Genomic DNA, 16621 nt, shown 5'->3' with positions numbered 1-16621 from the left:
GGCCTTTAATTTGGGAAAATGAACAGTTAACAGCTACGTCTTTGGTTCGTGCTGTAGCTATATTCATTTCAGCTGTGCTCCCTCAACAGGTGGTGTTTGTGGATGGCAATGGTCTCTTCCACTACAGAGGTAAGTTAAGCTGCCCTATGTTGACTTTTTGGCCAGCATTTCCCCAAAAATGTTGTTTTGTTTTACCCAAGGTGAAAAAGGTAAAACAATTAGAAACAAGGTTTGTGATGATTGGCTACTTTCTTTTAATTGGTGCAACTTCTGCTTTGGCCTGATGTGCTTCCAGCAGCAGCCTCTACAACAATAACTCAAAGACATAGAAGTTACAATGACCTGATGCAAACTTATCTAAAGACAAACCAAATGTTCACTAAATGTAGATCCCATGAATAGAAAATATTGTACATCCAACACCGTGTTATGAAAGTTAATCTGACTCAATGTGTAAAAAAAATAAAATAATACTAATTGGTGGCTAACTAATGAACTATGGTGAGCGTGCAGGAGGGACACCACTTTTAAATCAGCTGCAGCAGATTCCACCATCACATGGCAGGAGCCAGTTTCTGTGCCTCCCTTCCCTCCGGTGGTCATAAAGACGAATCACCAGTAGTCAAAAGTACCTTTTTATGAGTAACTTTAAATGAATGATTGCAATTCAAATCCTTTCGCGCCACTTTAAACGCTCGTTCACATTTGAAAGTGAACTGTCTGTCTATTATAAGAAGTCTCTGCAGTGTTTAGTTTTGTGTGTGAGGCTCAAATCATACAAACATGCCACTGTCACTGCAGAGTTCGGCCTGGCGTGTCATCTCGGCGTGCTGTCGGGGCTGCCGTGCGTGGGCGTGGCCAAGAACTTGCTGCAGGTACAAGGTGTGCACAAGAGTGAACAGCACCAGTCACAGGTGAGACTCGTATTCAAGTTGTAGATTTAGTTGTTGAGTCAACAATGTAGAAAATCAAATGTGCAATCTCATATATATATTTTCCATCTTGCATGTACAAATGCTGTGTCTGTAAAAGAGAGGCCAGCCATCAGCCAATTAATTATTTAAATGAAAACGGGTAATCATTTCTTTTTTTTCAATTGTGTTTGTTGTTTGCCAGAAGGGCGCCGCAAAGGACAAAATCCTCAATTACTTTTGGATATGCCTGTGTGTGTGTGTGTGTGTGTGTGTGTGTGTGTGTGTGTGTGTGTGTGTGTGTGTGTGTGTGTGTGTGTGTGTGTGTGTGTGTGTGTGTAATCCTGCTTTGGCAGTGTGACTTCTATTACAAGCTAAGGCCTCTTTGTGTGGCAAATGCACAAAGAACTCTGTGACTTTTGGAATATAAATCAAGCTGGTATGAAATACCTATTGGTCAAAGTATACCTGTGAGACATCACTAACTGGATTTAATTAATATGCAAATGTGCACTCTGTTTCAGTCTCAGTGACCTGTTGAGGAAAGAATAAAAACAAGTCAAATCAGCCATAGTGGCAGGAGTGTGGATAGTCTAACATAAGAAAAATAAGTTGCATAATATTTAATGGCGAGGCCGATGCATGTATGTACTGTATGTACGCACATGGAAACCCAACACAACGCTGACACTCATTTTGACTTTAGGAAGAATTGTGTATCAATAACAACAATACATGTGCAATGCGTATCAAGCCTAGCTGTTAAATGACTTGTCGTTTGGTGGATGCGGTTACACACACTATTGGAAGAGTTTTAAATGGAACCTCCAGCAGCCTGGTGCAAACCAACATGGTCTGATCTCCTCATGGCAAGAGCTTTCATCCTGTCCTACACTGAGGGGACAGTGATAATCAACCTCAGGTGCCTCCCCTGTGGAGAATATTAGTTTGTAACATGATGTTGTTCTGTTAAAGTTCCCAAGGGAACCAGCATGGCCGACTCCATTAGCAGGCAAAGACACCCCGCTCATATCCTCATCTCTTCATGTAGTAGCGAAACATACTAACTCCATCCTCTGGAGGAGTGTATCCATTTCCCTCAATTACAGTTTGTAGCTTTGCTGTCGGTGATTGTTGGCTGCAGGGAGGCATCAGCTCGCCTCCAAAGAGTCACACATATCAGCTGATAATAATCCCGGTGGCTCGGATATCTTCATTATAGGTATCTGGTTGCTCCGACAACTACGTTGCACCTTTGGGCTCACGCCGTTAGCTTTGGATCGGTTTCATGTGATTTTAGAATTACCCACCCCCCCCTCGCCCCCCTCCATATCGATGTAATTCTAACTCTCTGGGGCTCCATGTAATTTGTCTACAGACACTGGATTGCGACGCCTCCGGTCAAAACATCGGCGTCTGTGTTTTGTGCGCTAAGTAGGAAATGAACTGTGAAGTAAACCGTGAAACAGAAGCCATGTCAGGGTACCTACGGGGACGGGCAAGAAATAAGATTAGCCATTACCGAATCCACGCCGCCACGTGCCATCGACAATCAATATGCTGCCACGCTCTATAAAAGCTCAGGAAAAAGTTCCCCACAGCTCTGCCAGCGCACCGAGTATTACAAAGACCCATCGTGCAGGCCGAGTGATTCTGAAGGTTACGGAGAAGAAAGAATTCTCTCGGTTGAATGTGATTGAATGTGCAAGCCTCTGGAGCAAAGGTGTGTGTTTGTCTTTATTCGACAACAAAAGCACAGTGGGGTACAACTGTGAAGATGTGCAGATACACACAGTGACTTGGCGCTTACACAGATGTTTCTCATTCTTTTGTGGATTCCATCTTAGTGTGAGATGAGGTTATATATATGGATCCATGTCCATTTTTTAATTTGTTTTAGGTTTTAACATCCTGTAGCTTCCCTGTGGTGTTCTTATTTTTTTTTTTTTTATGACTTCTAAATCTGTATTTCATTATTTGTTATCCCCCCCCTCCTTCCCCTTGTCTGTCTCTACCTCACTCACTGAGCCGCTGATGGCCTGGCCTTAACTCAAACTAGAGCGTTATTGATGACTTGCTCTGTCTTTCTGACTTCTGCTACTCTGGCACCAGCCCTGCTTCGAAGGAGCCAAACCTCTCTGTCAACACACGCACACACAGACACTGTTGGCCTCATCCCAGCTGGGATTGAAGGCCTTGTGCCCCCCCCCCCCTCCCCTATCTCCCTGCTTGCTGTAATCAGTCATAGTAGAGCAGACACCCCATCCATCATGGAGGCTAAGCTCCCTTCATCGCGCTCTGGCCCATAACCTACAAGCGCGCCCGTCATCAGCGCCCAAATCACTACGTCTGACTTTTCCACCTAAACTTGAAGTTCTATTTAAAAAGAAAACGTTTTTTATAAAATACAGATGCCTTGAGTCACTCATCCACTTCTCCAAAGTATTGCCATGGTTTATTTTAATAATATATATATATAATTAATTTTTTTTTTAATCACAGATTAACTTTTTTTTATCATTATTATTATTATTATTATTATTTATCGGTAGACTCTAAGGCCCAAAGCCACGGCTATCTCAGGCTTAAGCACTCCTTGAGGATCAAGGTTTTTATTTTATTTTATTTTTATGTATTATTATGAATGTCTATAAAGTAACTGAAGTGAGCAACTAGCAAGATATCGGCTCTTCTATCTGATCAGATTTTTTTAGTAAAGGAGAATTGACTGTTGCTCTATATGGCAGTCTTTTTAATATTGAGTATTTGATACATTGATACATACAGTATTTGATAAATCACGTCGGGGGCGGGGGGGCAGAAAAAGAAATGCACTTGTGCTCTGCCGTAGGTTGAGCGTCTCAACTAACCATTAGTACATCATTTCTTCAGAGCCAAGAAGGATAAACATGTTTTTCTCACATTGGTAAAATAGTTTTAGATTGTAAAACATCATTTGTAAACACCAACGTTTCAAATGTCAAGTCACACAGGTGGAAGAGAGGGAGAGGCCTCCACAGCAGGTTAACAGTCCTCTCAGCCTGCTGCCATTTGTAACGCCGGCCTGTGCATCTGACTTTTGCTTTGATTTGTGTCTTTGCCTCCGCAGATAGCTGCTCTGCAGAAAGGAGGAGACAGCTTCCCACTCACAGCCGCCTCCGGCAAAGTGCTCGGAAAGGTGCGACTTCGAGGAGCACCCAACCCGCTAAAAGCGCGTCGTACGACCACGACGACGGAGACTTGTTTGGTCAACTTAACGGGAGACGTTTCTCCTCGTGTCCAGGCACTGCGGAGCTCCGACAACAGCTGTAAACCGGTGTACGTGTCCGTGGGCCACCAGATCAGCCTGAACACAGCCGTACGCCTCACACACTCCTGCTGCCGCTACCGGGTCCCAGAGCCCATCAGACAGGTGCACACACACACACACACGCATACACACACACTCGGCCGCCCATCGGTGAGCGGCTACACGAGGGGAATGTCTTGTGGAAAAGGCAGAGCAAGAGGCAGAATATTTAATGATCAGATGGAAGGTGTGAGGCAGAGCGAGCGCTGCTCCTCGCCGTGCCGCTGTGAAGGGGGGAGGTGTGTGTGTGCGGATCACGCTGTGTGCAGCAGGGCCTGGGGAACAACGTATGCAGCCAATATAGACATGCTCCGATTTAGTCTCAGACAAAGTTTCAGACAATAGTATGGAGCTAATAGTCAGAGCTACGGTGTGGAGACTGTACTTCTTTCTTTCAACATATTGCCAATACGGTTGTTGTCCTAAATATATGTTTTCACTTAAAACAGCTAGCTGCTTGGACAGTATTGGAACTGATGGTAAGATATTTGAAAAAAATCAGGAATACTTATTTTCATGATACTTTGCTTGATTACTGAGAACATCACATGACATTTCTATATGTATACATATATTTTGTTTGAGAGGATTATACATATATATATGTGCTTATTTTTTACATACATTTTTCAATGTATTCAATAGTTAGTAAACAATGCAGTGACATTGAACCTCAGTCACTTAACCAAGCCGCGCCACCCATTTTCTTGTGTACAGATAATCAGTGTCTGCTTTCCTGCTTTAAGAACAGGGTCAAATGAGTTATACTTTTTTAATCTAGTGCCTAAAAAGAACAAAAAACATGATTTCAAATCATTAGGTTTTGAAGTTCTCCATCGTCCTGCTTCAGGCTCTTTGTATTGCTGCCACTAGGCTGTGCTGTGCTTCTGCTGTTCACTTCCACTGCACAGAAAAACACAATCACGCACACACGCATCTCAAAATCAGTTTTTCTCCAGAGGAACTCAGCCCCTCGTGTGTGTGTGTTTGTTTATTCCTTCTAAGTGTGATGTGTTTTGGAGGGAGAAATGGAGGAGCAGGCGGACTGGATTTGGACATCAGAGCGAACCCGGGACACTCCCGTCTTCCTCTGTCCAATCACTGGCCCCCTTTGGATTTTTTCTCTCTTCATCCAACTGTTGTCTTCTCTTCCTGATTCTCACGATTCCCTTTCTTTTCTCTATCCTGCTCCCACTTTTGCCCGGCTTTCTCTGTCTCCCTCTGGCTTCCGCACATGTTTTATATTCTCTTCACTGCTGACATCACAGAAAAAAAGACACGAGAAAAAATCAAAATCTGACAGGAGGACAGTCTGAATTCTACAAAAGCTCTCTGTGTGATGCCTGCAGATAATGTTGAGCCCCTCTGTCCACTCATTATGGCAGAAACAGTGCACTTATACATGTGATGGCCTGCTAAAAGAATGGCATTAACATATAGAATAAGCCATGAATATCTGCACATATAGTCATAGTGGGCTTGGTTGGACTCAAGCTAAATGTTGCCAGCGCCTGAAGACATTGTATTGTGGTTTGCATCTGATCAATAAACACAAAGAAGCGGTCAGTATGTTAATACATAACATAATCAGGTTTTTTGTCAGTATTGCCGCTTTTGTTACACCACTAACAAAATATATTTAAGTTAGTATTAAATCCAATAATCAAATTATTAGCAACCATTGCAGTGTTACATTTCCGTAATAGATTATTAAAAGTTTATTGTGCAACAGGTGTGCTCAATCCAAAAATCCGACTTTGAAACAACAGAATAAAACCTCCTGCAGTGACTTCATCGATGACGTTTTCTTTGCGAGTGCAAATGAAACCTTTACATTCTCTTTCCGTCTTCTCCACCCCTCTTCCCACCATCTAATACGGCCCCCTCAGAAAGATGACATCATGGTTGGATTCTGCAGTGAAGGCTGATGTGTGAAAGCACTGCAGTAGACTTAATTCACAGCACAGTGATGCTCCCTCTGACGGTTCAATGCTCCCACTCCTACTGTACGCCACGCTTCACCTGCATGTGACGACGAGCAGACAAAAAACATTTCTTTTTCTTTTTTTCTTCTCCTGTCACTGTGACGGGCAGAGGTCGGCGGGAGGAAGCTGACAGGATGTTGCATTAGTGGCCACTAAAACCTTTTGTAGAAGCACACTGTGGGTTGTGGTTCATTGTCTCTTTTCATAAAAACCGCATTCTCACCAGCTTGGGAAAATCATGCATATGGTGGCGTGCACGCATCAGTCTCTGGGAACTGTTCAACAGCTTCAGCTTCTCTTTGTGATTTAAAAAAAAAAATGAACTGAATATCGTTTAAATACATTTTAGGATATCGCCTTGAGCTATGATGTACTGTAATGAGAACATTTAGCATTTCTAAATGATAAATTGATTCCTTTAAAAAATAATTTACTTCATAATGAAAATAAAGTTGAATGAAAACATTCATACAATTCTTTAGAAAAAACTATTTAGCTTTCGTCTTTATTCAAGATGTGGCCTGTCATGTTCATTCATTCAAGGTGTCCTGATTACCAACTGCTGATGTTCTTATTGTATGATTTATTTATAAGATTTACCCAGGGTCTATGAATAGTATATTTAAGCATATCAAAATAACTGAGATGAAGATCGTTTTGAGCAAATCTTGTAAACTCCAGGTTACAAGTTTTGTGACTTTCATTGAAGTTTTCTTTCTTCTGACCTCTGGTCACTTATTGTAAACGGCTGTAAAAACACTTGCGCACACAGTCCATCCCCATTCCGACATGTACACCCTGTACAGATACTCTTGAGCACATGCAGTTTTTACACATCGTGCTGCAGGCACATCTCCCGTTCCTTCCTTCCTTTCCTTCATCAGACAGTTAAAAGCTCTAATGGCCTCAGTACAACTGAAACCTAATTGTCTCTGAGCTAATGTTCCCTGACAAAAGTGGCAGTGTCACATGGAATCAGCAGGCCTGTCTGCTTAGAAAAATTAAAGAAAAGTGAGTCATTGTACTGCAATGAGATCATTTATTAAACTAAAAATGACTGAGTCAGAAATCAACACACACTATTAATTAGTCCTTTATATTTACTTGAAACGGTTGTTGATAGATTTTGTAAAGTTACAGTTGGATGCAATACATTTCTTTTGTAGTTTTTTTTTTTTTTTTACATCACAGATTTTCTGTACCCAATCGACCTCTGGTATGATCTCCTGTCTGTTTTACATCCTTGTTCCTGGAAGTCAATCCTGAGTCAATCCTTCCCAGAGACATCATGCTTTAGGGCCGGGAGACCTTGTGATTGACATCTCGTTATCACGCCAATGTCCCATTTGGGGATTGTCGGTATTTGTTTTTACAACTTCAACACTTTTGTGAAGTGGAAAAGCACCGGTAAAGTTATTAGTTTGAAATGTGTTACGCTGGACATTATGCTAAATATCCAAAATATCTGCTTCCTGTTGCCTCCTACATTCACATATACATAAATCTTCAAGACTCATGGCTTCAACAGGTTTCTTAACTTTGCTTGTCTTGCCTCGGTATACATTTGGTCTATCGGCCATCATCTCCAAAATTAAATCCATTACTCCTCGCCCCTCTTGGTCCACACACACACACACACACACACTGATGATGATGGGAAGACCTCCACTAGTAATGGCACTCGGATGCTCTCTGAGAGGAACAGACAGAGAGAAGGTCTGGAAGTGGGCTGAGTGCTTTGCGGAAGTCACTAATTATGATCCCTCAACAGCAGCAGTTACCTGCGCTCTGTTCCTACAAGTCTGTATGCCGCTTAAAGCTCTTGTCGTCTTGCGCACATAGTTTCCAGAAACTATTAAGTGCATCGGATTTGTATTTCTGTCCTGCTGACGTTTATTCATGGCAGCATCAAAACAATCTCGGTAGGAGGGACGGGAAGCATGCAGTTTGTTTGTGAGCCTTTAGAGAGGTATTGCTGTTGTGTGTTTTTGTGCAGATATTAAAGACCCGGGATATATTAATGTATAAGAGGCAAGGATTTGTGTTTTAGAGCTGCAGTTCCCAGATGCAAGTCTTCATTGTGCTCCCCGGCAGTCCGGTGTGTTTTACTGTGTGAGTGTCGGCTGCAACCAGCCGCGCTTTTCTACACCTTTTGACTTTCTCTCACCTCGTTGTCGCCGGCATTTTCTACTTTTCTTTTTTTGTCACAATAGAGTTTTCCTTTTCTGTCACTGCCGTCCCTCATGCAACCACTAACCCCCCCCCCCCACCCCCCTCTCCCTACTGCTGCTGCTCGGTCTTCACACTGAATAATTCAGGCCTGCAGAGCTGGTGTATTTCTGGTTGTTGTCACATATACAGTACCACAAACACAGGCCATAGTGAGCACCACTTGCATGCATACACACACACAAGGAGTCGTGTCAACATGCGCGCGCGCACACACACACACACACACGCTGATTTTAAAACAAAGCGGTCGACAGCAACAATAAAACGTCCCGGTGACTGCGAGACCGCTGAGACTCGCTACGAGGAGTTTCTCCTCACAGGGACTTCACACCGTCACTGGGCTCCACCCGCTCTCTGTTCCGCTGTTCCAGCGATGAATAATAATTAGTCTCACTTTTCTCTTCCACAGTCACTGTACAAAAACGTTGCCTTGAACGTGTTGCGTAAGGAAACACTTAACTTGGAAAAGAGAAACTTCCAGTACTTTGGGGAGAGATCTCTGTCTATAATTAGAGTATTTGTTTCACATTAGAGGATGATAATAATACACGTGAACATCAGTGAGAAGTGTGGTCTCTTTTATGAACAGTTATTGTTAATGTAATGTTTTTTTTGTTGTCACCCAGTTCGTCTTTATTTTTTCCTCCCTGTATCTATAAAGGAGGGAATCTCTTTCTGTGTACTTTACCAAACATTCTAAAGATCACCAAGTCATTAGGATTCATCGTGACAACCAAATATAGCTATAGTAATTCATCCAATATTTATAGATGTCTGATCCACGGTGCTTGTTTCAATGGCTGACTTTGATCTCGGCTGTGTGAGGACTCACTTCTCCCCCTCTTTTGGATATCTGCGTACGTACGTTCGACATGTCGGTCGGACAAAACAAGCAATCTAAAAATGTCACCTTGGGCGAAACAGGTATTTCTCCCTTTTTTTCTCATGGTTAAAGATTTCATCCAAAAATGTATCAAATGAATCAATATTTAAAGTATTTGGTATGTTTGAGCTACACTCATAGAAATGGCACATACACACGTTTCCTGTTATAAGATTGTCTGTGGAGAAGGTAGACTGTCAAATTGACTTGACACTGATGGCAACATACCGCAATGTGTTTAATGGAATTGGAAGAGCGTGGCAAAGTGTTAGAGGGAAAAGTGAGAGAAAGAGAAGCCTTACACACCCATGAAAAGGCACGTAGGACATCTGACGGGGTAAAACGCCCATGAAGATTGGCACCCGTGCTCCGCTGTGCACGCCGTACCAGTCGGCTCGGGCAACTTTCCTCAACGCGCCGAGAGGATGTGACTGATCTCAAACTGGAGCTTCCCTTCGGGGCCAAGAGGCTGTCTAAATGTTAATATATGGCGTTCTGACATTCTGGTGCTCCAGCCACTGGACTCTGGACCTCCGCAGAGAGATCGCAAGACGTTTGGAGCAAGATAAAAGAGCCCTGGTTGGAGAGGTCTGGAGTAGAAAAGTTAAATGATTAGTAAAAAAAATAAAAAATAAAAAAAAGAAGTGAGAGGAAGTGCATTCCAAGGAGAAGGATAATTAAACAAATTATTAGGTAAAGCGAGGGAGAATATAGAAAGGGGGAAGCAGCAGAGCAGGCTGATATAGCTGCAGGGCTTAAAGGGCTTTGGGGGACCGGGGGATAACGATCTGCCCCGGGCCACTGCACGGAAGCCAGAATTCTGACACACATTTGTGTGTATGTGTCAAAAACCTGCCAATAGCTCTTGCAGAGAGCCGGCAGTGCACCTGTTTTCACCTGTGCATTCCCACCCTGCCGGGGACTAAGGCACTCTGTGGTCTGCAGCAACATTCTTTTAAATCTATCCCGCTCCCTTTTTACCTTTTGATACACAGAATAATAATTAATTGTACTCTAAGCCAGAGTGGGACTTTTATTATTGACACGGTGTGTGTGTATAGGTTCGCACTGCATAATTATGTCTAACATTTGGGAATTTGGGGGTTCCTTTCTAGCGACGGCTTCAATTACATTTTCTCTTGCTTTAAAGGAATAATTTGGTTATAAGCCAAGATCCCAAAGGCTGGAATTGATCCCTCTCTCATGTGTGCCCCCGAGGTGGCGGCGATGGCTGCACTGACGTCAACATTGATGTGAGTCAGACACACAATTTAAATCAAGCCCAATGTTGCCTTACAAATAAAGGAAACTAACTTCTACACACTGAAGCATACAGCTTATCCAATAGATATCCGGTATCGGATATATGCTCCGTATCGGAGCCCAGGTGTCTGTATGGGGACTGAAAAAGTCGGATTGTTAGTAGCACCAACCTGCGGTTCTAAAAGAGTGCACTTCCCAGCAGTTGTCTAATGAATGAATGCTAACTGGCTGCAGCTTCACATTTAGCTAACAGTTAAAACGTCGTTAAACATCTTCTCATAACTTGTGGCAAAAAAAGGGTAAAGGTTTTGTCCTTAGGGCTTCTGCAATGTGCTGCTTCTGTCTTAGTGGACAGAGAGTTTATGACCTTTTCAACGGACACACAGTGTTTTGGGATGAACGGATGTTCGGGATGAGGAACGGGATAGTGGCTGCAGGAACTCATTTTTGTACGGGTTTATTGACTAGATGTCCCTTCATGCGATCTCTGTCTCTTTGATGCGTAGGTCACCAGTGGGAGCCGCCCCAGCCCCACCTGCCCCGAGGGAGGCACAGATGTTTGTCACTATATAGCTCGAAGCTGTAGAAGGAAGCTTTGAGCAGCTTTGACGCATGACCGGGCATGTGTTTCAACTCTGCTCCATGCGTGCAATCATTTAATGAGTGTCCTTTCCAATGATTTCACATGGGTGTCCAGAAATGTCTTTCTAACAGCCAGAGGACACAGAGCGGCACTTTACAAAAATGGAGGTCAGCGTGGACGCAACAACGCCCTCAAGAGTATTTCTTCTTAAAATTTAGCAAAATTGGACTGGCTTTGGAAAGGGTTTGGTTGACAGGTGGTTCATCCAATCACAGGCCACATATTTCTGTGCCAGCCCTTTTCCACAGTTGTTCCAGTGCCTTTTGTGTAACAAAGCATCTGGCAGAATAGGTTATTTATTCTTAACTATTGCAACTAAATTGCTAAACAGCCTCACCATAACTACACCTAATTTTAACCTGGACCTTATAAAGCAACCAATTAAAGAGGCCTTTGCTGAAGCAAGTAGTCAAACATCTTGGTGGCATAACCGTGTCAACTGGCTGTGTAGAGCCGCTTGATTGTCAAAGTACCAGGTTTATCATTTCAATCCAAATAAGCAAATTAGAGCATTGATGAAAGTGTGTAATTTCTGTTTGATGGCGTTGGGGAAAAAGACCGCTCAAAATGATCAAACCGGGCCTTATTTTTTTTTTTCTCGAACGACAATAAACAGAAGCAGATTGTCTCCAGCCCGCTCAGATATTTGAATTGATTGATCAATCAATCAAACACTATTCCAATAGATAACATGTTCAAGTGAGAACACTCAAATCAATCCAATGAATGAAGGAATACCTTAGAGCTGCTTCATATTGTTGGCTTGAGTATTCAAAAGGCCTTTGGCCGCAGAATAAGCTCACAGCACTTTGAAGGAGAGATCGATGCTTCTGCACCTTGATCAGCGGCCTGCTGCGAACTGCTGCTGCTGGTCAAAAAGTTTTCACTAAAACAAAACGATGACTGATGTGATCACTACCTTTTTAATATCTCATCTTTTTAACAACCCGAGTGAATAATGGTACCAGAGGGTTTTTATATATTTCCACTGGGACTGGAGAGGCTGTTGTTTAGATCAGCTACAGGTTCACATCTCCACCTTCTTATTTCACACACGCTGTTTCTAACAGGTTGAAGAGGGAAGTACGAGTCCTGACTGTGACGCCCCGCGGGGGTGAGATCTTTTTCTCAAGGGTCACTAGGTTCTGCAACGGACGGTTGGCAACAGTGAGAGAAAAACCTGCTGCACTGTGCCTGCAGTAACACTGAGGCCTTCACAAACTCATCTACATTGAGGGGTTCGATGTGTTTTCCTAGAGACGGTAGCAAAATCTTAACAAAGCACACGTTCTGATGTGTTGTGAACCTTCGGTTGTAGAGTGTAACCCACAGCAGCTCCTTTATAATAAACGCTGCATTTTTCTGATTTTGAATCACAGAAAGAGTTGGGCCCTGAGTGCAGAAGCTCTAACAGCGCTAAAATGCTAATGGTGTTTGGAAGGCATGCAGCCCCAGTAGAAGCTGTGCAAACTGCGTCTCGCAGGGATTTCTGTTGTTGAAGGCTTCGGTTTGTTTTGTGTGGTCAGCTTCAAGGCATTTTAATTTCATTAGAAATTAACATTGGCGTTCAGCTGTCATGTGCGTAAATGAATCCCTTCTGATCACAGCCTAAAACTGTTTCTGACAGCGTCCTAAAGGTTGAATCTCTCTCTCCCTCTTTTTGCCGCCTCGCTCCCCAGGCCGACCACCGCTCCAGAGAATACCTTCGCACGCAGATGCAGATACACGACACAAAGAAATGAGGTAAGTGACAAAATACACCTTTACACGTGTGCGTTCTCACACATCAACGTGCGCATTCGCACAAACACAAAAAAAACTTGTTTGATGTGGCACATTATGTGACAGAGGAGTGATTCACACAGGCTCAGAATAGGCTTTGATGCAACAGCAGTCGACTCATTGAGGAATTTCCCCAAATTAAAGTAAAGCCAGATTTGTTGGAAGAAAGCCTAATTATTCTTGTCTAATTTGCTGTGTAAATTAAACAAATTTATTTTAGTGGAGGATAAACTGATCTTCAGACAATTGCAGATTGGAGGATTAGCCATAAAATTAATAGATTATTCCTTCTGCCTCATTAGCTTGATAACAGTAAAGGGAGAGGAAAGATCCAAACGTTTAAATCAAACCAGTGAAATTAAACTCATACATTACAAAAAGTGTGTAGCACAAACAGGTCCTATCTTTCTCATCTCATTTTCTCTTTACGTTGGGCAAATTTATTTTAGAACTGTTTTAGAAGTTTCAGCATTTGGCATGAAAATAATTGTCTGTAAATGCCTCATTTCTGCCTTATCGGCTCGATCAGTAGTAAGAAAGATTTGATCAAATATTAAACTCATACATTACAAACCCTGTATGGCCTGCAGAGCACAGATCCCAATCTGTCAGGAAATCATTTCTTAGCTTCATGGCCTCTTAGAAGGGAGGTCAGAGGTCAGTAAGTGAGCAGTAGTCCTGTAACTGGTTGAGATTAACTTTCTTTCTCAGAGGTGGGAGTCTTAGACTAAGGGTTGTGAACGGAGGCGGAAGTTTAAGAGGTGAGCCAAGGTTAGTAAAAGAGTGATGGAAAAGTGAGGTGAGAAAAAGCCTTTGATCCTGTGATTCTAATCTGAAATAACAGGCAGCGCCGCTCTGCTCAGCCCTACCTCCCTCATTACAGATCAAAGGCGCCGACTCGAATGCTTCGATAAACCCAATCATCATTCACCGTACGGTGGGAAGTCTTTTTCAAATTGTGCATTCAGAACGGAGGCGCGGCAGCTCACACTTAGTTTTGCTCACACGCGGGCTCACGAGGGCCGCGTGTGTGTGCACTCTCGCACCCTCTCAGCGCGGCCCACTGGGGAACATAATGGGACGTCCGCGTTCATCCACTCGGAAGCTCCCCGGGCGCGGCGAATCCTCTGAGCGCGTTGCGCTCTTTGATCAGCCTCTGAGACGAGGGGGGGGGGCTTTGTGCTGAGTAGGCAGGGCTGCAGCGGGTTCCTCTAGGCCAGTGGTTCCCAAACTCTTTTCCTGTCAGGGCCCCCTTTCAGGATGAATGGACATCGTAAGAAATCTGCCGGCCAGCGGATGGCGTCGGGCCGTCTCACCGGTTGGTTGTGTCCCTGGTCGGCAGACGAAGATAAATAGTGGAAATAAAGGAGAGAGACGTGGAAGACTGAGCAGCAGGAGTGGAGATGAAGAAATCTCAACAGAGGGAAGCAACAGTGCAGAGAGAAGGGGGGGGGGGAGGGAGCGGGAGTACAAAAAAATCAATGTAAAGGCAAAATGATACAAACTCCTGAGTGACGTGCTGCTTGTTACTGGAGTTACTGGCACTATTGATCGCTTTTATTGCTGAATGGCTTTGTGACGGATCCCTAAACTAAAGAATTCAGCACTACAACTAGTCAGAGTTCAGGTTACCTACAGGTAGGGAAACAAAAAAAACTTGAAAACAACGATTGTACAATCAATCATGCATTTATTGTGTGCTGCAATCACTCTGCTGCTATTTCGACCTCCCATTTTTTTTTAGCTTAATTGGTTTAATTTAATGAAACTTAACATGTTCTTGTCTAGAAATTATAATTGATCCATTGTGGTTAAATCATTTTCCCAATATCTAAAATGTCCGCTCAACCTTTGTGCGTGTGTGTGTGCGTGCTTGGCCCAGAACGACCCAAACTGTTCTGATGCCAATTCTGTACCAAAGGGAGTCCAGATGACTCAGGGGCACAAAGCTCTAATGATATTTCTTACTCTCTGTCGGCCTCTGGCTCTCTGTCTCTCCGTTCTGCACTACCTCCCTACACACCTCAGGTGAGTCAGTGCCGCCAGGTATACGGCCATGGTTCTCTAGTGGAACAGTAGAGCTGGGAGTGAGTCGCTGTTCAAATGTCCCTTCGGCGAGAAGGTCCGGCAGGAGCTCAAAGTAAAGCTGCCAATAAGGGGGCAGCTTAGTTGTTTTTGTTTTTTCTGTCCACGTGACGCTGGAAAGAGGCCCCTAGTTGGACCCAGAACACGCTGGTGGGATTGTACACTTTGTCTGGCCTGGAAAAGAAAAGTAACACAAACGGCTTGTGTTGTCAGAAGCCGGTTGTTGCCACAAGCCGGTTGTTGATCCATAATCTAAACAGCAAAGTGACAACTTGTCACTTTGCTGTTTAGATTATGGATCCTTCCAATCGACCCTGTTGACAGCGGCAGTTAAGCTTTTTGCCTAAAACGCTAAAATCAATTTTTGATTATGTTTTTTTTTTTCCAGTGTCTTCAATTAAAAAAAATGGAGGGTTCATTTATACTGGCAATGGCAAATCAACCTCTTTTATATGCCGCGTTTACAGCAGATTCCAACGTCCAGTCATCATAAGAGCCATTTTCCTTAGAGCCCTGGTGTGATTTTCTTTTAAATACAATAGAGAAAATTATCCTTGTTTCATTTGATGTTGAAGCTTTAGTTACAATGAAGAAGTTTTTCACCAGTCAAGAATCTTCCCTTTTCTTATGGGTGTTGTTTGTTTCCCCTCCTACACTTACTGTCCCCGTTTGTCCCAGTTTTGCTTGCTCCGTTTCATCCATACATGTCTGTGCTTTGTCTATATTCAGCCCCCTCTAATCTCTTCATTTTTGGCTCCTCCTTCATCTGGCAATAAGTTTAAAACCGTTTGCACATTCTGTTTTTGTTGAGATATTAACAGATTGAGACATTAGACATTTTTAACTAGCAAAGGAAAACTTTGCGCCAAGATTTTTTATTAATCCGCTCCCTGGGAGATTTGGTGTCCATGTTTTTCCTTCTTTTTCGCCGCTTTTATCACTTGCCTTGATGCGTCTTTTCCTTCCATGCCTCCATCCCAGAGGACAGGGCTTCACAGTGTGCCTGAGGCAGCTGCAGCCATCCGGCGGGCGGGGGGGGGGCGGCATACTACAGTCACAGCGTGTACAATATTTGTGTGTTATGCAACGATGTGGGGAAGATGATAGGAAATATATGTTGGCAAAAGGTCACAAATCATGTGGGGAAGGGCAAGGTGTGTGTGTGTGTGTGTGTGTGTGTGTGTGTGTGTGTGTGTGTGTGTGTGTGTGTGTGTGTGTGTGTGTGTGTGTGTGTGTGTGTGTGTGTGTGTGTGTGTGTGCGCGTGCGTGCGTGCGTGCGTGCGTGCGTGCGTGCGTGCGTGCGTGCTGATTTATGGGGTTGAGAGCACGGGTAATAAGGACGGAGACAAATCAAGACACCTTTTTGAATCTTGAAGGGTGGGGGCGAGGGTTGACACGGTATCATTGGACTGTAAAAGGGTTTCATGTATTGGAATTCTGTCAAAAGCGAAAAGCGAAAAGAAAAAAAAAAGAAATGTCTTGCTGCAA

The 16621-nt window shown here is 43.5% G+C and overlaps 1 protein-coding gene across 3 annotated transcripts in view; it reads left to right on the top strand.

Annotated features, from left to right (window-relative positions):
* Positions 1-16621, top strand: part of LOC119218585 (endonuclease V-like) — a 34395-nt gene that overhangs the window by 6149 nt on the left and 11625 nt on the right. For 2 of the 3 annotated variants that reach the window (XM_037473120.2, XM_037473117.2), the window contains exons 4-8: positions 90-129; positions 802-914; positions 4021-4089; positions 4195-4323; positions 12946-13009. In XM_037473120.2, coding sequence (XP_037329017.2) covers positions 90-129; positions 802-914; positions 4021-4089; positions 4195-4323; positions 12946-13008 — 414 coding nt within the window. In that variant the 3' untranslated portion in view covers position 13009. The remainder of the gene's footprint in view (positions 1-89; positions 130-801; positions 915-4020; positions 4090-4194; positions 4324-12945; positions 13010-16621) is intronic. The other variant, XM_037473119.2, reaches the window with a different exon arrangement.

Source organism: Pungitius pungitius, chromosome 9 (genome assembly GCF_949316345.1).
Source record: "Pungitius pungitius chromosome 9, fPunPun2.1, whole genome shotgun sequence".
Lineage (NCBI taxonomy): Eukaryota > Metazoa > Chordata > Actinopteri > Perciformes > Gasterosteidae > Pungitius > Pungitius pungitius.
This window is presented reverse-complemented; position numbering and strand designations above follow the sequence as displayed.